Source organism: Schistocerca piceifrons, chromosome 6 (genome assembly GCF_021461385.2).
Source record: "Schistocerca piceifrons isolate TAMUIC-IGC-003096 chromosome 6, iqSchPice1.1, whole genome shotgun sequence".
NCBI classification, from domain to species: Eukaryota; Metazoa; Arthropoda; class Insecta; order Orthoptera; family Acrididae; genus Schistocerca; species Schistocerca piceifrons.
The window spans coordinates 76,624,631-76,647,196 of NC_060143.1; the positions used below are offsets into that span (position 1 = coordinate 76,624,631).

The 22,566-nt window shown below is 44.4% G+C and overlaps 1 protein-coding gene across 1 annotated transcript in view; it reads left to right on the plus strand.

Moving 5' to 3' along the window:
* Positions 1 to 1,774: 1,774 nt before the first annotated feature.
* The window catches only part of LOC124803148 (putative transcription factor SOX-15), a 258,832-nt gene continuing 238,040 nt past the window's right edge, over positions 1,775 to 22,566 (plus strand). Inside the window, exon 1 of the mRNA XM_047264329.1 lies at positions 1,775 to 1,847. Coding sequence (XP_047120285.1) covers positions 1,805 to 1,847 — 43 coding nt within the window. The 5' untranslated portion in view covers positions 1,775 to 1,804. The remainder of the gene's footprint in view (positions 1,848 to 22,566) is intronic.

The following is a 22,566-nucleotide window of genomic DNA, read 5'->3' on the forward strand; positions in this document are numbered from 1 at the left end:
CATATTTATTGACCTTTACATCCGCAGTAGTTTAGTTCCCTGCAAAGTATTGTCCATGTGCATTAACTCACTTGTCCCGACACTTTTGCCACTGCTGAAAACAGTTCTGGAGTTCTTGATCCACATTACTGGATCGCTTTCCTTTCATAGTTTGCTTCATCGGTAGGAACAAAAAAAAAGTAGGGTGGACGAGTCACAAGCACCATGTAGTTTTTTGCCATGAACCTTCGGACCGTGAGAGTTGTTTGGGCTGGAGCATTGTCATGATGAAGCAACCAGTTCCCATTTCTTCAATTTTCTGTCCGTTTTCGTCGCACTCGCTCTCGTAATCTTCGTAACACATCCAGATAAAAATTTGGTTCACTGTTTGTCCTGGATTTGACTCTGAATCGCGCCCATAACGCCAACTCTCATCCCCAACCATAATTCTTTTAAGAAAATTTGGATTGTTTTGCGCTTACTCTTCAAGTCGTGGCAAACATTCAAGTGGTTTTCACTTTGGCCATCTCTCAGTAGACACCTATCTCATGCGCAGATCTTCAGTTAAAATTCACTGGACTGTGTTCCTTGACACTTTCCTCCTCCCAGAAATTTGGGCAGTGGTCCTTCGAGGATCTTCATCAGTTGCGCATTTGATTCGGGCATTGTTTTCGTCATTTCTTCCTGTCGAGGGAAGACTGGGTCATGACATGTCTTCAGTTGAAACGAGAAAACCACTCGTAGACCTGTGTTTTTCCCAAAATCTCATCTTAGGCTTCCCGAAGTATCCCAACAGTCTCGCTTGCAGTTTTCTCTAAAGAAAACCAAATTTCAAAAATGTTCAAATGTGTGTGAAATCTTACGGGACTTAACTGCTAAGGTCATCAGTCTCGATGCTTACACACTACTTAACCTAAATTATCCTAAGGACAAACACACACACCCATGCCCGAGGGAGGACTCGAACCTCCGCCGGGACCAGCCGCACAGTCCATGACTGCAGCGCCTCAGATTGCTCGGCTAATCCTGCGCGGCACCAAATTTCACACAGACTCTTTGCTCCTTCTTGTCGGCTATGTGATTAATCGCCGAAGGGTTGAAAAAGGAATGCAAACAACAGAGCACCCCAAACAAACCGCTTAACTCCGACTGATGCCAGCTTATTGAGTGACTTGGGAGACCCTAAAGCTTAACTAACGCCGCTTAGCGGCGGAACGCGTAACTACACAGTTCGATTCCGATTATTTTTGGATCCCCACTCGTATAGCTGAGTACCTCGCCCGTCCGAATACAGGAGGCCCACCAGCGCTCAAACTTGCTTAACTTTTCTCAGCTTTCATCTGATGCTGCTACAGGTGGTCCCTGTCGGTAGGCGGTCTAATGATGTTTGCCGTCGGCGGCCGGCTGGGCCGCGAGCACGCGAACGAGATAAGACGGCACGTTAATGGCGGTAATTACGCAGCGCCGACAATGGCGGACGGTATGAGCATTTCCGTGAGAGCGGGTGCGCGAATTCCCAAGGCGGCGGCCCATTGTGGGGTGGCGGGGGGGAGGGTCGAGCGGAAGTCGGCGGGCGCGCAGTCCGCCAGCTCCTGCCGCGCTCTGCAGCCGCACCGCCTGTGCTCCCAGACGCTCGCGTCGACAGTCACCAACAGTCGCCGACCTACGCTGACCAGCCGGCCGGCGGAGGGGCCGGTGTGACCGGCCACCAGCTCAAAGCCTTCCCTGCCAGCGCGTTCGCCGCCCGACGCCGCTCGACTCCTGTCCTCTGGACTGGACCACTGTCAGTGCCGAGAGTTACCGTTTAGAACTTAGCGCGCTCGGAATGGAGCCACCACACTGTCTGGATAGTGACTTGGACGACATAGGTAAGTGGCAATATCGGCTGCCGCAACAGCTCTGCTGACGCAGTCGGTGCTAAATGCTGCTGTCCTACTGTTTCGTCAACGCACATCTGCAGAGTCCACAAAACTTTGCACTGAACCTTGGCTCCCAACAGTGACGCAAATACAGCGTGTAACAGAGTTGTCCAACCTCTCTTCGTAGCCGAGATCACTATACAGCACGAATCCTAGAGTAGTTTGTATGTAGTTGGAGGATCACAGTTCTGTGACCAACTGATGAGTTTTGTAACTCACTTGCCATTCCACGTACCATCTAGCAGCATTTTGCAAACTGGACAGTTCAGTCTATCCACAGTAATCCGTTTCCTCTCGTGAAATATTGTAACTTCGTGCTTGTGAAACTGGACTTTCCAGGTCCTTTTTTCTCACGTGTACTGCCGAGCGTCCATTGAGAGCTTATGCGTCGGGTAGCCTGGAGACGCTACAGCGAGCTGACGTATGTCTCGACCAGCTAAGGGCCGCAGCTCGCGGGTAACTTGCAATGTATTGCTAAAAATCACTTTGTGCGCTTGTAAGATAATACGGAATAAAATATTTTCATGTAAAGTCTGTGTTCCGTTTCATCATTTGAAGCGGAAATAAGAGAAGTGCAGTGATTCCTCTCGTACTATATAGTCCGAATTAAATGTACGAAAGCAGGACTAGAGGCCTGCAAGTGAACTGTGTACACCAATATTTAGTCAGTTATAGAGTAACAGATGGTGACACACAGTTCCTGATTACCAGACACTGTGCCAGTATTCAGAGTCAAATTGCAACTACTATGACCGTGTTTCCAAGACTGAGGGCAAGTGATGTTATTGATGCAGAATGTCCGTTGGATAGGGACTTGTGCAGCGCACGTGGCACCATTCACCTAAGTAGCCTAAGTGCTGAAACCGAGTGCCAATTTTGCTACCAGTTTGTTTTCAGTAATGGTATTCTTCACCCACTCATCATATACTTCCATGTAAGCTTCAGTCTGGAACCGCGCGACCGCTACGGTCGCAGGTTCGAATCCTGCCTCGGGCGTGGATGTGTGTGATGTCCTTAGGTTAGTTAGGTTTAAGTAGTTCTAAGTTCTAGGGGACTGATGACCTCCGATGTTAAGTCCCATAGTGCTCAGAGCCATTTTTGAACTTTCATGTAAACAGTTCCTCAGACGATTCATTACACTTCCTTAGGACAGGCAAAGTGTGGATTCCAGTAGCGTCAACTTTACTATTCAAGCTCAACGTGTAGAGTACCACCTGATCAGTGTTGCCAAACGAAATTTATAGTTTTTTACGTGTTGCAAATGGCACTCCATCATGTATAAAGACCCTTTGTTTACAATGGGTATAACAACAGATTCCTCTTTGACGTATTTTTATGTCGACTTTTAGTATTTTACCTGTGAGGCTAGGACTAACAGGTGACAGCAACAGCTTAAAATGGGTCGTGCATCGTACATCTGTCTCTAAGTATGAAACTTCCTGGCAGATTAAAGTGACTGGTGCGGAATTCGAACGACAGACTTCTCATTTCGTCGCCAATGATTTTGCCAACAGAGCATCCGAACGCAACTCATGATCCCTCTTCATAGCTTCACTTCTGCCAGGAAGTTTCATAGCAGCGCACACGCCGGCAAATTTCGGCCTCTGAGAATCTTCGGACATTGCTCTAGGCTCCAGACAGCGGCCTGTCCTACCACGTATGGAACTGTAATAAACGCACGATGTGTTGCCCACGTGGTGCTCCCGCTTGCTCGTTCTGGACTAAAAGCCACAGCGCTGCGCGTGGCAGCCCTGTTGTGCAACGCCCGTCATGGTCAGTCTGGTGAGATGATGGGCTGCGGGCGAGCCGCGCGGCTTTATGTTCATCGCTCGACGCAACAGCAGTCGCTCGCATCCGGCGTGTGTCCTCAACGAATACACGTCCCTCCATTCATACACGTGCTTTTCACTTATCCGTCAAACATTGCTACCCGTATGGTGATAGCTGTTGCACGTACAGTTCTTCTTGACTACTAATGTCTACATCTACATTCAGCAAATCACAATAGTGTGTATACGAGGGCATAGTATATTTATTTATTTACCCTAGCAAGACTAAGATCATCAGACCCTCTCTTGCGACCAGGCATCCCACGTAATTTCCATTACATTTATTATGACAAGATGTTATAAGAGATCTTGCATCTAATATACAATCCAAAGTTTAGAAACCACTACGTTATAATAAAGAGCGGAAACATCAGAAAAAATATTCTTGCGTTAAAAAAATGACAACCAAAACAAATTAAGGGCAGGTAGATTCAAACTATAAGGGGTGGCCATACTGGGCATAGGAGAAAGGATGGAGGACGGAAGGAAAGAGGAACGTGATAGAAATAAAGACAGGGGACAAAAATGTGGCGTGATTGATTGTGATATGAGAAGACTGGGAGAAGATGGAAGCGTTTGTCTTGCCGTCTGACACAGGCAAACTGGCCACGTACGTTATTTCTTTTGGGCCGTGGGGGATTATGACGTTGACAGACGGGAGCGCTTCACCTTTTCTTTACTGCAGCAGGCCGTTTTATTGTGTGGTTTATTCCAGAGGCGGGTGGAAACACCAGAGAAGTAGTTTGCCAATGTTTTTGTTCTACGGTACTACGTAAATGAGACATTGTGTTCCTGTTGTGTCAGACGATAGATCTGCTGTAAGTTCTGGGTGCTTGCGCAGTAAGGAGCCGATGAAGCAGACATAGCGTATGGTAGTCACGTATCTTGTCTGGCCGCAATCGCCCTAACTGGGACTATGAACCACTGACATGCTCAGGTAGACGGATGTTGCAAGTATAACGCAGCACAAGCATTCGTGGTTAGTTCTAAACGCATAGTGTTTTCACTATTCGTTATTCATATTTTGCTAGTTTACACCGCATCCCTCTGTACAAGTTTACGTTTTACATTCTTTGGAAATACGTTCGGAATTTACGGAGGGCGTAGTGGTAAATGGAAGTTTTACTGCTTGTGACAATAGCATTTTAACTCCACGGTGCTCATCCAAAGTTACACCCAAGGTTCTTTACCGTTTTCTCATACGGCATTGGAATACCATCGAATGGAATAGTGGCAATTATTCGCCAAAATCAGGACTAATTAATTTTTGATAGTACACAAAAATTACTTGGAAATTTAAGTACCAGGTTTTTCACACGTCTGGCCACTGAAGACAGATCGCCATTATCTCGATTATGTCAGTATGCTATCTTCGGGTCTGGCACTGAGACACAGCTCGACGACGTAGCATTGAAATGATATTGACGGGAATAGCTCATGCTGTTCCTTTTCGCGGATTATTGTGCCATATAACATTTTAGCTTCAGTAACATCTGGTGGCGAAGTCTCGTTTTTACCGCGTTAATCTTTAACTTCGTTATTAGTGAGAAAATTCCTTATTTCCATAGATTTACTATCGACGTAGTAATTTGAAAATCACAAACGTAGACACATCTTTTTATATTTCTCGTTCCTATTCGTTAATCGCACGCTGTGTACGGCATAATACATTTTCCGTGTAAGCAGGGACCGTCTTTTATTATTTTACGAAACACGGCCACCAGACACCTATTATGTACTTCCATTTAAACCGATACGCGTTTCAGGTTTTCATCCGGCTTCAGTTAGTGTAATACATTTTGAATCTTCAGTAGGTACTTCGTTAAAACATCGACAGTAAACTGAATGCTGCAGCTGCCCCGTGCAAAGTCATAGTTTTGACTAGCTACTGGGCTTCGCGAGTTGTTTATGTACAACATATTGCTGTTTTGGTGTACTTAGGCTACGTTATCAAATGTATCCGGACACCCCCAGGAACATTCGTTTTTCATATTAGGTGCATTGTGCTGCTGCCTACTGCCAGGTACTCCATATCAGCGACCTCTGTAGCCATTAGACATCGTGAGAGAGCAGAATGGGGCGCTTCGCGGAACTCACGGATTTCAAAAGCGGTCAGGTGATTGTCACTTGTATCATACGTCTGTACGCGAGATTTCCACACTCCTAAACATCCCTAGGTCCACTGTTTCCGATGTGATAGCGAAGTGGAAACGTGAAGGGACTCGTACAGCACAAAAGAGTAGAGGCCGACGTCCTCTGTAAAAAAAGAAGAAGAAGAAGAAGAAGAAGTCGAGTGACTAGGGCCTCCCGTCGGGCAGACCGTTCGCCGGGTGTAGGTCTTTCGATTTGACGCTACTTTGGCGACTTGCGCGTCGATAGGGATAAAATGATGATATGAGGACAACACAGCACAGCACCCGGCGTGATATGTAACTATGAGCGACTGCTCATAGTCACATATCACGCCGGTAAATGCCAAACGACGCCTCGCTTGGTGTAAGGAGCGTAAACATTGTACGATTGAACAGTGGAAAAACGTTGTGTGGAGTGACGAATCACGGTACGCCATGTGGCGATTCGATGGCAGCGTGTGGGTGTGGCGAAAGCCCGGTGAAAGTCATCTGCCAGCGTGCATAGTGCCAACAGTAAAATTCGGAGACCGAGGCGTTATGGTGTGGTTGCGTTTTTCATGGAGGGGGTTTGCACCCCTTGTTGTTTTGCGTGGCACTATCACAGCACAGGCCTACACTGATGTTTTAGCACCTTTTTGCTTTCCCCTGTTGAAGAACAGTTCGGGGATGGCGATTGCATCTTCCAACACGATCGAACACCTGTTGACAATGCACGGCTTGTGGTGGAGTGGTTGCACGACAATAACACCCCTGTAATGGACTGGCCTGCACAGAGTCCTGACCTGAATCCTACAGAACACCTTTGGGAGACGTTTTGGAACGCCGTCTTCGTGCCAGGCCTCATCGGCCGACGTCGATACCTCTCCTCAGTGCAGCACTCCGTTAAGAATGGGCTGCCATTCCCCAAAAAACCTTCCAGCACCTACTGAACGTATGCCTGCGAGAGTGGAAGCTGTCATCAAGGCTAAGGGTGGGCATTAGCGATGGAGGGCGCCACGAACTTGTAAATCATTTTCAGGCGGGTGTCCCGATACTTTCGATCACATAGTGTAGTTCCTGCTCTGTTTGTTATTCTTCTGATTTTCGCGTTTGTAGATGAGGTACTTCTATCTTGCACAGAAACAGCCTAGTATCGGCCATGTTGCTCGACTGACAGCTTTGTTTACATTCGAAAATTATATGTATGGTCAAAGTTACATTTTTTACCGGTTCTGAAAGTACTACTTCTAGTTTAAGCCTCTGTATGACTGAAAAGTACTGAAATTGTTAGGATGAATGTGCTGAGTACTCTGTATGGTTATTACGTAAGTGTATTAGTAACTGTTTAGTTAGACTATATGGAATATTATAAAAATAATATACTGTTTTCATATAAAAGAACCAGCATTACATATTTTACTCAGTAAGAATGACAATTACTAACAATAAAGACAGAACAATAGATTTACGTTATGTAGAACTACTATATGCTTTGGAAGGACTCACATTGTATTATGTTTCTTTCCGGCTGAATTTAGTGTGTGATTGTATGGGCAAATTATGGAAATTTTCTAAGAAAAAACATCCAAGAGAAAAACATAATCTAATGTGAGCCCATCCAACGCGTATAATAGGTCGACAAAATGAAAATCTGTTGTTCAGTGCCGGCCGGAGTGGCCGTGCGGTTCTAGGCGCTACAGTCTGGCACCGAACGACCGTTACGGTCGCAGGTTCGAGTCCTGCCTCGGGCATGGATGTGTGTGATGTCCTTGGGTTAGTTGGGTTTAATTAGTTCTAAGTTCTAGGCGACTGATGACCTCAGAAGATAAGTCGCATAGTGCTCAGAGCCATTTTTGTTGTTCAGTGTCGGCCGGGGTGGCCGAGCGGTTCTAGGCGCTACAGTCTTGGAACCGCGCGACCGCTACGGTCGCAGGTTCGAATCCTGCCTCGGGCATGGATGTGTGTGATGTTCTTAGGTTAGTTAGGTTTATGTGGTTTCAAGTTCTAGGGGACTAATGACCTGAGAAGTTAAGTCCCATAGTGCTCAGAGCCATTTGAACCATTTGTTGTTCAGTCTTTATTGTTTGAAAATGGTGAGTAAAATATGTAATATTAATTTCAAATGGTTCAAATGGCTCTGAGCACTATGGGACTTAACATCTGAACTTAGAACTACTTAAATCTAACATCCATGCCCGAGGCAGGATTGGAACCTGCGACCGTAGCGGTCGCACGGTTCCAGACTGGAGCTCCTAGAACCGCTCGGCCACACTGGCCGGCTAATATTAAGTCTTTCGTATAAAATGTAGTATATTATTTTTGTAACATCCCATACACCCTAATTAAACAGTAACTAATGCACTATTTTAATAACCGTACAGAGTACTAAGCGTCTTCATGCTAAACAATTTCAATTCTTTTTCGTCGTACAAAAGCTTAAACCAAAAGTAGTACTTTCAGAACCTGTAAAAAATAGACTTTGATCATAGATATAATTGTCGAATGTAGACAAAGATGTCTGTCGGCAATATGGCTGATAGTTGGCTGTTTTTGTGCAAGACAGAAGTGGAAAAATGTTTGTCACATGTATAAATCGGAATAACGACAAGCAGCGTATATGGTAAGTACACCTAATCATCAATACATCGTAAATATAGAACTGGTAAAGAATAGTAACTAAACAAAATTGTTATGTTGCACAGCTGCATAATCGAATTTGCTGTCGATGTTTTAACGACGTACTTACTGAAGATTCAAATATGTATTACACTAACTGGAGATGGGTGAAAGCCTGAAACGCATATTGGCTAAAATAAAAATACATAAAAAGTGGCTGGTTTTGTAGCCTATTTCTTGAAATAATATAATCCACAGCCAAGGAACTCAACATCCAGTAATGTGGATAAAGTAATGTGTTTTACAGATGAAGTATGATTAGTTGGCTTGACTACTTGAAGACGAAGTCTCTTTGAAGTATAGCAGTATGTGGACGGACTGGCCTTATTACACGTACAGTCATTAGCCTCGGAACGCTGCTAACTCCTCACTCGCAAGGAGAGTGCTGGTGCCAACGGGGACGCGTCCAGAGATTTATTGGCCTCTGAGCATTAATTATCGCGCCGTCGCTGCTGATGTTCTGGCATCTCATAATATGGAATGAAAGCACGGGCGAAATCACAGTCTTTGCCTGTGACAGCTAGGTAGAATGGTATACGTGTGTGTCTTCGAACTGGTTTCTTTGTGTATCACGTTTCGTACTCGCAGTCGCGCCCGTCTGAGAGGGGAGAGGTCGAGATATTCCCGTCGCAAGTCGGCTTCGCTGTATGCGCTGCTGTAGGTAGGATTTAGATCGAAACGTTGAAGCAACGCTTCTCTGTGGGCGCAGCTGAAGTCACAGCGCTGGGATCAGTTAGTCCGGCACTCATACGAGAAACAGCGGCTGGCGGTAGAGACCTTTCCCTTCCTCTCGGCGTAACTGTCTTTCTGTGTACTCTTCGTAACAACATAAAGATTAAATCGCTGTATAGGTTGTTCAGTAATGTAGTCCACACCGAAGGATTTTGCAGTATGCCATTTACTGAGCAAATCTGTTACAGAAACGTGAGCGCAATTCTTTTCGTGTCCGCTCAGTTCGCCGTTCATCAGGAGAAGACAAATCACACCTCCTTCTGTATTGTTCATTTATTTCAAGACCGCTTCAAACGAGACGGCACAAGTAAGCACCTAATCGACTGTAAAGGATACCTGACGAGAAAAATAAAGACGAAAACGCTACTCAGAACCACGAAACTATTAAACGAAAAGAGTTACGTCGCAGCCCGACGTCTTACGATGATATATCGCCTTACACGGTCAGCAACCATTTTAATTTGTTTTTTTGTTTTGTTTTTTTTTTGACGACCGTTATCAGTTTCAAATGGTTCAAATGGTTCTAAACACTATGGGACTTAACATCTGAGGTCATAAGTCCCCTAGACTTAGAACTACATAAACCTAACTAACCTGAGGACATCACAAACATCCATGCCCGAGGCAGGATTCGAACCGTAGCAGCAGTTCGGTTCCACACTGAAGCGCCTAGAACCGCTCGGCCACAACGATTACCAGTTTGCTTTAACATGTGCCTTCTGACTGCTTCTCTTCCTTTAACGGAAAATGTACTCAGATTTCTTGAAATATTGTCTAAATATAAAGGGCGATCAAAAGTTTCTGTTCGAAGGCCACAATAACCCATTGCCTATACGTCGGTACTTGTATACACGCATCGTACCGCGCTGGTTTGCATAAACGCAGTAGCAACGTCCACGAAGGGAAACTTTTGATCGCCCCTTACACACCACTCCAGTTGCGCTTTCCCTAGGCGAAACCAGCTGCTGGGAGTATCAATAGGCCTAAGAAAAAAGCAACAGGCATTTGTCAATCTAGTTTATTTATGAATAGTATTTTCTTTTCTACCTAACATTTTATTGCGCGCTAATGCATTCGTTCAGTACAGCATTGTGCCCTGAGTGCTAACTTGCGAGACAAGGGTGCGAGTGCGCCTGTTTAACGACTTCCGGTTTTCTACGCCTCTGAGTACGGATGCTTTTAAAGTGACTAAACGGACTCGATTATCACATTCTGCCCAGAAGAAAAACGTGCAGATGGTTGGGAAATGAAAATACAGTATAGAAGTTAGGACGAGCTGCTGACAGGCGGTACTAACCGCATTACTTCCCTTAGATCATGATCACGTTGTGGTTGCAGGAAGACAAGCAAGTGTGGTATAAGCAGAGCACTAGGAGATGTGGAAACTGTGGTAATCGAATACTGGCAGGAAGAAAAGATAAATACTACTTGCTAATATTTTTTTAAATACAAGACATTGTTGTTGTTGTTGTTGTTGTGGTCTTCAATCCAGAGACTGGACTTGCTCTCCATGCTACTCTATTCTGCACAAGCTTCTACATCTCCAAGTAACTACTCTGCGCGGTTGGTCCCGGCGGAGGTTCGAGTCCTCCCTCGAGCATGGGTGTGTGTGTTTGTCCCTAGGATAATTTAGGTTAAGTAGTGTGAGAAGTTAAGTCCCATAAGATTTCACAAACATTTGAACATTTTTGAACAAGCTGCCCTCCAATACTAAATTGGTGATCACATGATGCTTCATAACATATCCTACCAACCGATCCCTTCTTTTAGACAAGCTGTGCCACAAATTCCTCTTCTCCCCAATTCTGTTCGTTACTACCTCATTCGCTACGTGATATACCCATCTAATCTTCAAAATTCTTCTATAGCACCACATTTCGAAAGCTTCTATTCTCTTCTTGTCCACTTTTCTTCTTTCACTTCCTTGCATGGCTACACTTCATACAAATACTTTCAGAAACGACTTCCTGACGCTTAAATCTATATTCGATGTTAACAAGTTTCTCTTCTTCAGAAACGCTTTCCTTGCCATAGCCGGTCTACATTTTATATCCTCTCTACTTTGACCATCATCAGTTATTCTGCTCCCCAAATAGCAGAACTCATCTACTACTTTAAGTGTCTCATTTCCTAATCTAATTCCCTCAGCATCACCTGATTCATTTCGAATACATTCTATTATCCTCGATTTGCTTCAGCTGATGTTCATCTTATATCCCCCTTTCATGGCATTGTCCATTCCGTTCAACTGCTCTTCCGAGAACTTCTGCTGTCTCTGACAGAACTAAAATGTTATCGGCAAACCTTAAAGTTTTTATTTCTTCTCCATGGATTTTAATCCCTACTCCAAATTTTTCTTTTGTTTCCTTTACTGGTTGCTCAATATACAGTCTCATTCCCTTCCCAACCACTGTTTCTCTTTCATGCCCCTCGACTCTGGTTTCTGTACAAACTGTAAATAGCCTTTCGCTCCGTGTATTTTACCTCTGACACCTTAAGAATTTGAAAGAGAAAATTCCAGTCAAAATTGTCAAAAGCTTTCTCTAAGTCTACAAATGCTAGAAACGTAGGTTTGCCTTTCCTTAATCTTTCTTCTGAGATAAGTCGTAGGGTCAGTATTGCCTCATGTGTTCTAACATTTCTACGGAATCCAAACTGATCTTCCCTGAGGTCGGCTTCTACCAGTTTTTCCATTCGTCTGTAAGGAATTCGTGTTATTATTTTGCAGTCGTGGCTTATTAAACTAATAGTTCGGTAATTTTCACACCTGTCAACACCTGCTTTCTTTGGGATTGGAATTATTGTATTCTTCTTGAGGTCTGAAGGTATTTCGCATGTTTCATACATCTTGTTCACTAGATGGTAGAGTTTTGTCAGAGGTGGTTCTCCCAGGGCTATCAGTAGTTCTAATGGAATGTTGTCTACCCCCGGGGCCTTGTTCCGCCTTAGGTCTTTCAGTGCACTGTCAAATTCTTCACTCAGTATCACATCTCCCAGTTCATCTTCATCTACGTCCTCTTCCATTCCCATAATATTGCCCTCAAGTACATCGCCCTTGTATAGACTTTCTATACACCCGTTCCACCTTTCTGCTTTCCCTCCTTTCCTTAGAATTGGGTTTCCATCTGAGCTCGTGACATTCATAAGAGTGGTTCTCTTTTCTCCACAGATCTATTTAATTTTCCTGTAGGCGGTATGTATCTAACCCCTAGTGATAAATGTCTCTACATCCTTACATTTGTCCTCTAGCCATCGCTGCTTAGACATTTTGCACTTCCTATCGACCTCATTTTTGAGACGTTTGTCTCCCTTTTTGCCTGCTTCATTTACTGCATTTTTATATTTTCTCCTTTCATCAATTAAATTCAATATCTCTTCTGTTACACAAGGATTTCTGCTAGTCCTCTTCTTTTTACCTACTTGATCCTCTGGCGCCTTCACTATTTCATCTCTCAAAGCCACCCATTCTTCTTCTACTGTGTTTCTTTCCCCAGTTCTTGTCGATCGTTCCCTAATGCTCTCTCTGAAACACTCTGCAACCTCTGGTTTTTTCAGTTTATCCAGGTGTCATCTCGTTATATTCCCACATTTTTGCAGTTTCTTCAGTTTTAATCGATAGTTCATAACCAATAGGTTGTGGTCAGATCCCACGTCTGTCCCTGGAAATGTCTTACAATTTAAAACCTAGTTCCTAAATCTCTGTCTTACCATTACATAATCAATCAGAAACCTAGCAGTGTCTCCAGACCTCTTCCACGTATACAACTATCTTTCATGATTCTTAAACCAAGTCGTTTATGCTCTGTGCAAAATTGTACCAGGCGGCTTCCTCTTTCATTACTTTCCCCCATTCCATATTCACCTACTACTTTTCCTTCTTTTCCTTTTCCTACTGTCGAATTCCAGTCGCCCATGACTATTAAATTTTCGTCTCCCTTCACTATCTGAATAATTTCTTTTATCGCATCATACATTTCTTCAATCTCTTCATCATCTGCAGAGCTAGTGGGCATACAACCTTGCACTACTGTGGTAGGCGTGTGCTTCGTGTCTGTCTTGGCTACAATAATGCGTTCACTATGCTGTTCGTAGTAGGTTACCCGCGCTCTCATTTTTTAATTTCATTATTAAATTTACTCTTGTATTGTCTCTATTTGATTTTGTATTTATAACCCTGTATTCACCTGATCAGAAGCCTCGTTCCTCTTGCCACCAAAGTTCGCTAATTCCCACTATATCTAACTTTAACTTATCCACTTCCCTTTTTAAATTTTCTAACCTATGTAACCGATTAAGGGATCTGACATTCCACGCTCCGATCCGTAAAACGCCAGTTTTGTTTCTCCTGATAACGCCGTCCTCCTGAGTAGTTCCTGCCCGGAATTCCGAATGGGGGACTATTTTACCTCCGGAATATTTTACCCAAGAGGACGCCATCATCATTTAACCATAAAATTAAGCTACATGCCCTTGGGAAAAATTACGGCTGTAGTTTCGTTTTCCCTTGCTTTCAGCCATTCGCAATACCAGCACAGCAAGGCTGTTTTGGTTAATGTCAATCATCCTGACTGTTGCACCTGCAACCACTGAAAAGACTGCTGTCCCTCTTCAGGAATCACACGTTTGACTGGCCTCTCAACAGATACCCCTCCGTTGTGGTTGCACCTACGGTACGGCTATCTGCATCGCCAAGGCTCACACGCCACCCCCCAACGGCAATGTCCATGGTTTGGGGGGGGGGGGGGTCATTAAAAGCTGTATGTCACCATCATGGTGGGTCCCAAGCTATAAATGCACGATTCAGTCTTATAAGGTGATAAAATAATAAAATTTCCACACCCTCGTTGTACAAGCCTGATTTGCTGATGGTAGTGATAATCTCTCAGGAATTTCGAAATTTTTCCGGCCTGTGTGGCCGTGCGGTTCTAGGCGCTTCAGTCTGGAACCGCGTGGCCGCTACGGTCGCAGGTTCGAATCCTGCTTCGGGCATGGATGTGTGTGATGTGCTTAGGTTAGTTAGGTTTAAGTAGTTCTAAGTTCTAGGGGACTGATGACCACAGATGTTAAGTCCGATAGTGCTCAGAGCCATTTGAACCTTTGAAACATTTTTTTGAATTTCGAAATTTGATAGGACTGATGACAATTTTAGTGTGTTTTAACTGTACAGCTACATGTAAGCGGCTGAAGCTTGTAGCGAAACAGTAAAACAGTGTTTCCCTACATATCTTTTTCTCATTACTGGTTCCAATCCTATACCATGCCGTTGATAAATCAACATACATGCTGACATTCAAGTCACATTACGTAACTTAAATTATTGAAACGTGTTTGATTTGTTTTTTAATTAAAACATTCCTTCGACCGTGAACTGTGAAGCTGATACCTTCACTACTCACACATTAACATACACTAAACACTACGACCTGTTAGACACCTTTTTTTTTCTAATCATTGAAGCAATCTGAAAGTCCACAGTTCCTCGGATATAATTAGTGAGTTGAAACTTCCTCCGAGTCTGTTTATATTCAACAACTAACATTGAAATTTTAAATTTTCTTTGTTCAGAATTCTGTAGTCTTTTTGGACGCAATGGAACGATTACAACGTAACTTCAACAAGGATTACGATAATAAAATCACATTCCAGGTAGAATTATAGCTGTTTTATGTTAATGAAATCTTTTCCAGCTTGTAGTACACAGAAGGGGGAAAAACGGATACCCGTTACTCCTGTCACTCTCTCTCTCTCTCTCTTCTCTCTCTCTCTCTCTCTCTCTCTCTCTCTCTCTCTCTCTCTCCCTCGTAACAGAAATGTGTTACACTCCTGCTTAACCTAAATTCAACGCTGTGCCCCAGGGTTAGTCCTATAAGTACCATCCTGCTTGATAGATACATACATTTCAGCTTCGACTGCATCTCCTTTTGTTTTTACATTTAGCCGTTATTACTTTTCCTTCACTTTTAATAATTTTTTCTTAGTGTTGCAGTCACAGTGAGTGGACTAAATATCTTGACAAATAAACCACTTCACTCCTTAATTCCTACTTCTCTCAGCAATCCACGTGCAAGGGTCGTAAAATCTGTGATTCACACAGGAAGATATAAATTCCGACCTTGCAGTTTGCAATGCCCTTCGGCGCATTCGTAGAAGTTTTCTTGCAGCTGCTATCGTGCATCAGGAAAATTTCCACCCACGCAGCAGGAGACCTGCTCCAGACAGGAGTAATCCGCGTTAATGCCGACAATCAATCATACCACATATTCGAGTACTGAAGATTTATCGGGACAAGGGCGAACATGCTTTATCCTTATCAGTCCGCGACACTTTAATGTTTCTGAGAAATTGAAACTCAGCTCTGGCTGCTATTTCGCGGCATTTGTGACGGTTACTTGTCAAATATTCTACGGATTCAAGATTATATGCGGTTTCAGGGTACATAAAAAAATAATGTACACGATAATTACTTGTTTAGTACTATTTGGAAGTAAAATAGTAAATATTCTGCATTTTAGGAGAGGAGCAGTAATGCTTCTTATTGCTATAGTCTATGGTGTAACTCTTGACCACATGGTGACCTCCACAAGTCTGAGCTTCGTCAGTACGACAGTAGCCTTCCATCACATTTCTTACAGTAAATGGTACGTCGATGCTGCGGAACAAATCTGTATACTCTCGCTAGCTTCTCTCTCAGAACCAGATCTTAAGTCTTCACCTAGCGCTTAATTATTTGTGTGTGTGTTTGAGTGTGTGTGCGTACGTGTTATATAAGTACAAACTGAATAACTCCAAAACAAAGAATTTCTACATCAGTTTTGAGCACGAAACGAAAATGCTTCTGCGTTGATGATGATGTTTGGTTTATGGGGCGCGCAACTGCGCCGTCATCAGCGCCCGTACAAAGTCCCAGGTTTTACACAGTCCAATCATTTTCACAGTCCAGTTTATCCACTGTAACGAATGATGATGATGATGATGATGATGATGATGATGAGGACAACACAAACACACAGTTCCTGGGCAGAGAAAATCCCCAACCGGGCCGGGTATCGAACGTCTGCGATGAATTCATTTCCAAATAATCATTTCACAGAAAGGTAGGTGTTTAGACAGTTAGCTCCTGATGAGACGTCTGATGCCGTTCACGGCTGTTGGATGTTTCAGGCTTTCGTAGCTAAATCGCCTTCTGTTTTCTCACAGGGATTTTTCATATGCCACATTTTTTGAACCATGCTCTACTTTTTACTCGTAGTACTTTAAACTTCAACATTCCTTCTGGGGGAGTTTAGAGACGGTTTAGATACTTACTACGAGTAAGAACGAAAGTCGTTTTCAGCACACGTGATAGAATAAGAGCTGGCAGAGGCGTTGTCGTTGTAAAAGGAATCACCCTGCTTTACAGTGATGTAATGTAACATAGGACGAATCTAGACGAGGATGTGCGATGGGAGATTCGTATCCCGCTGCTTTGCTCATACGAGTTCAGAGCTCCATAACTTAAAGAGATGCCATCTCTATCAGTTTACTACCGACGCAAGGAAACTCAAATGTTTCACCACAGCCTACATTTCCATACTGTTACAAATCCCACCGAAAACGTTATGCAAATTTCCAGACACTGTCTACTTAAATTGTAAAAGCACAAAACTATTTACTCACTTTGCAGATTCTCAACAACCGTTTACCTGTGGTTTCGCCATTTTTTACTATAAAATTTTTACATTTCAGAGGTAGGAAGATGAAGAAATATCAGATTGTTAATAGCTTTGTTTACTCTTGGGTTAAGGACGTGTTCGTGTTGTTGCCGTCTTCAGTACGAAGACTGGTTTGGTGCAGCTCTTCTTGCTAGTCTGTCCGTTGCAATTACGTGGGTGGTCATGAACTTTTAATTATCACGTCGAGAAGATCAATTTACGCAATTAATTTTTTATCAGTTTGCACTTATGTGTCTGTAGTCCTGGTACACAATAAAATGATCGAGTGCGCCGTTAGTGTAGCCAAATCAAAATGAGGCAGCCCGTTTCCACTGTACCATTGGGCAGCGCCATTTTAAGTTGGCTCTAGCGGCGTGCTACAGTACTGTGACTTGATTATTTAAATGTATACCACGACTGCAGACACGCAGCTGCGAACGGACAAAAAATTAAATGCGTAACTTTATGTTTTCGATGTGATAATCAAAATTTTATGACTACTGCCTCGTGTCTTCACGTCTGTTTAAGTACTGGAATCTTCAACAACTTCTGTCTCTCCCTCTGGAATCGCGTCCCTTATGTCACAGATAACTTCTAGAGTGAAATCTCATAACGGTGCTTAGACCGCAATTCTGGAATAGCGCACAGGGGATCGCCGAGCTAACGCCCCCCCCCCCCCCCCCATCCCCCCATTTGCTTTGTAACGAACCGTCGGATCGCGAGACACTACAGCGACGTTTGGATTTTATCGCAGGACGCTGGTGTTCAGTCTACTCATCAGGACGCTACTAATCTTCCTTCCCGTGGCAGTTCGTTGGACTGTCAGGATTTGAAGTGGCAACGCCCGCGCCGAGCTGTACGATGTGCAGAGGAATTCCAGGTCGACACCAAAACGGAAGGTCAAGGGCTAAAGTTTCTCTCTCCTCGCCTGATTAGTGAGACTTTTCGAGACGATTGTGTGAAATTCGCTCGGCGCGTCGGAGGTCAGATGACACACATGTGCAGTGCATCATTTGAAAGATACCCCGATGCGCATTGGAGATAGCCAGCAGGGACTTTGATCGGGCGGACTAGGCCATCTGTCACATGCCATCGTATCAGCCGGCGGTTTCACAACGGCTCGGCTCCCCGCTTCTGTTGCAAGGGGTCGCCCTTTTACAACCGGACCGAACCGCTCTGGAAAGTCCGGCAGCGGCACGGCGCAAGGAAAGACGCAGCGTTCAACTGAGGTGCGGCATGTGTCCTCACGTGGTTCACACAAAAGCTGTACAGGCCTACACGGCGTCACGGCTAGGGTTTAGTGGGCACAAAGAAAGAAAAAAGAAAAAAGAATATGAAAGAGCTATGACTTGCGCAAATGATCGGTTGCAGATTTCCGCCGGCCACTGGTGACCGAGCGGTTCTAGGCGCTTCAGTCTGGAACCGCGCGACCGCTACGGTCGCAGGTTCGAATCCTGCCTCGGGCATGGATGTATGTGATGTCCTTAGGTTAGTTAGGTTTAAGTAGTTCTAAGTTCTAGGGGACTGATGACCTGAGATGTTCCACAGTTTCACACCTCAGTACCTGGTCCAAAGGATTTTCTTACCTGTAAAACTACATTCGTATCTGTCTATAGCCCGCGTAAGTGAAGAAGCCATATTTCCTTTTGGTTCGCTTTCCATATTACAGTTTATGTTTCCCTACAACCGTAAAAGTGAACTTATTCGTATGAGTAAAGAGAAACACCTTGCTCTGGAAACGTTTCTGGAGAAGCACTGTGTGTTCAGACAATCCTCTTATTTCATGGCTTCTTTGCGTACAGTGCACACGATTCCGGTTGATCGCAAAATATACTTTCTCTTTTCCAGTCTTTTGTATCATCAGCTTCAGTGACTTGTAATCGTATGAATTCATATATCTATAGAAACTATTTTATTTCGATCCATACTAGAATATTTGTAAGGAACCACCAGACTCGTACAACGTATTCTCGTTGTGTAGGGCTATGCGTTCGGGTATCTATCGCTCGCTGCATCTCTGTGGAAGTAGGAGTGATCTAATGAGTTACAGACCCATATCACTGACGTCCATTTGCAGTAGGGTTTTGGAACATAAACTGTGTTCGAACATTAGGAATTACCTCGAGGAAAACTGTCTGTTGCCACATATTCAGCACGAATTCAGAAAATATAGTTCTTGTGAAACAGAACTAGCTCACGAAGTTACGAGTGCTATCGATAGGTGATGTCAAATTGATTCCATGTTTCTAGATTTCCAGGAGGCTTTTGACACCGTTCCTTCCAAGCCAATTCAAATCAGATTGTGTGCATATGGAGTCTCGTTGCGGTAGTGCGACTGGATTCGTGATTTCCTGCCGGCCGGAGTGGCCGTGCGGTTCTGGGCGCTACAGTCTGGAGCCGAGCGACCGCTACGGTCGCAGGTTCGAATCCTGCCTCGGGCATGGATGTGTGTGATGTCCTTAGGTTAGTTAGGTTTAACTAGTTCTAAGTTCTAGGCGACTGATGACCTCAGACGTTAAGTCGCATAGTGCTCAGAGCCTTTCGTGATTTCCTGTCAGAAAGGCCACAGTTCGTAGTAATCGACGCGGTCATGGAGTCAGAGCAGAAGCGATATCTGGCGTCCCCAAGAAAATGTTATAGGCGCTCTGCTGTTCCTAATCTACATACGCAATTTAGGAGACAATCTGAACACGCCTCTCAGATTTTTTGCAAATGACGCTGTCGTTTACCGTCTAGTAAAGCCATCAGAAGATTGAAACTAACAGCAAAAAATTTTAGACAAAGTAATTGCGTGGTGCGAAAATTGGCAATTGACTCTAAATAATGAAAACTGTGAGGTCATCCACATGATTACAAAAAGAAGTCCGGTAAATTTTGCGTGCACGATAAATCACGAGTCCAAAAAGGAATCTGTTAAATTTCGGGTACACAATAAATCGCCCAGATTTAAATACAACTAAATTCCTAGAAACTAAAGTTAGGAACACCTTAAATTGGAACGATCACTTAGATAACATTGTGGGTATGGCAAACCAAAGGCTGCGAATTGTTGGCCGAATACTTAGAAGATGCACTACGCTTGTCGTCCTGTGCTAGGGTACTGCAGTATGTTATGGCATCCTTACCAGATAGGACTGTCAGAGGGCATCGAAAAGTCCTAAGCAGGGCAGCTCGCTTTGTGTTATCGAGAAACAGGCGAGAGAGTGTCACGAATATGATAAGCGAGTTGGGGCGGCAGTCATTAAAACAAAGGGATTTTTCGTTGTGGCGAGATCTCCTCAAGTAATTTCAGTCATCGACTTTCTCCTCTGAGTGTGAAAATATTTTATTGGCGCCGACCTGCATAGGAAAAAACGATCATCATACTCGTTATAAAATAAGAGAAATCTAAGCTCGCACAGAAAGATTTAAGTGTTCATTTTTCCCACTCGCAGTTTGATAGTGGAACGGTAGAGAAATACTCTGAAGGTGGTTCGATGAACTCTCTGGCAGGCACTTGACTGTGCACTGCAGCGTAGTCACGCAGATGTAGATGTAGATGAATTCAACTTGAGCCGGCACCGAGGCCACAGCCGGGTAAACACAGCCAGCTAAGTGGCAGTCAGCAGTGTTACAGAGCAAACATACTGACGTTTGTCTTTCTTTGATCGGCGACTGGGACGGCGGGCATTTTATCTGCACACTGCCGCTACCGCAGACAGGTACGCGGGGGCAGATAATCCATAGAGATTAGCGCCACAGACGCAACGGAGATAGCGCGGCCTCCACAATGACGTGTCAAGTGCCGAAGGACGCCGTCACTTGTTTACGCTGGTCTTACAATATGTAGGCTATACGGAGAAACGAATCGCACAATATTTGCGGGGGTGGGGTGGGGGGTGGGGAGCATACAGCTACAAGCCATTCTTTACACCTTTACACTGACATATAACATTGAAAAGACAAAATACAAAGGTCAGGGCTACGATCCACGCTTGCTGTATGATAATTTTCTGTTGCTTATCGCTACTTTACATTCTGGCAATGTCATGTTACTTTGAAGAATGCCAATCAGTACTTTGACTTGGAGTCGACACCAAACTACAGGACCCGCTATAACCTGCTGGGTAAGTCATTTACAGGGTTGGTGGATGACAGGGGATACCACCGCCAGAGGGGACCGCCTGTAGTAAAACACTGCGGTGTTCAGAGGGAGCTTCGTGTTGATGGAGACTTTACCACTCGTATTTATACACTGAAGGGCCAAAGAAACTGGTTCACCTGCCTAATATCGTATAAGTTTCCGCGAGCACGCAGAAGTGCCGCAACACAACGTGGCATGGATTCGACTAATGTCTCAAGTAGTGCTGGAGGGAACTGACACTCTTCTGCAGGGCTGTCCATACCTCAGTAAGGGTATGAGGGGTTGATATCTCTTCTGAACAGCAAGTTGCAAGGCGTACCAGATATGCTCAATAACTTTCATGTAGGGAAATTTGGTGACCAGAGGAAGTGTTTAAACTCAGAAGAGTGTTCCTAGAGCCACTCTGTAAAAATTCTGGACATGTGGGACGTCGCATTGTCCTGCTGGAATTGCCTACGGCCGTCGGAACGCACAATGGACATGAACGGATGCAGGTGATCAGACAGATGCTTACGTACGTGTCCCGTGTCAAGAGTCATACCTAGACGTATCAGGGGTCCCATATCACTCCAGCTGCACACGTCCGACACCATTACAGAGCCTCCACCAGCTTTCACAGTCCCCTGCTGACATGCAGGGTCCATGGAATTATGAGGTGGTCTCCAGACCGGTACACGTCCATACGCTCGATACAATTTGAAACGAGACGATCCGACCAGGCAACATATTTCCAGTCATCAACAGTCCAGTGTCGGTGTTGACGGGCCCAGGCGAGGCGTAAAGCTTTGCTTTGTGCAGTCATCAGGGTACACGTGTCGGCCTTCAGCTCCGAAAGCCCATATCGATGATGTTTCGTTGAATGGTTTGCCCGCTGGCACTTGTTGGCGGCCCAGCGTTGATATCCGCAGCAATTTGTGGAATGGTATACTTTGTCACGTTGAACACGATTCTCTTCAGTCGTCGTTAGTCCCGTTCTTACAGGATATTTTTCCGGCCACAGCGATGTCAGAGATTTGATGTTTCATCGGAATCGTGATATTCACGGTACACTCGTGAGATGGTAGTACCGCAAAATCCCCACTTCATTGCTACCTGGGAGATGCTATGTCCCATCGGTCGTGCGCTGAAAACAACATCACGTTCAAACTCACTCAGCCTCCCATTGTAGGAGCAGTAACCGAACTCACAACTGCGCCATACTCTTGTTCTCTTATACAGACGTTGCCGACCGCAGCGTCGTATTCTGCCAGTTTACATATCTGTGCATTTGAATACGCATGCCTATACCACCTTCTTTGGCTCTTCAGTGTATTACGTTTAAGTACACTCCATCCGAAATGGTGTTTGTTATTTTCTAATGTTAAGTCCCATAGTGCTCACAAGGGAACCTCCCCATCGCACCCCCCTCAGATTTAGTTATTAGTTGACACAGTGGATAGGCCTTGAAAAGCTGAACACAGATCAATCGAGAAAACGGGAAGAAGTTGTATGGAACTAAAAATAAGC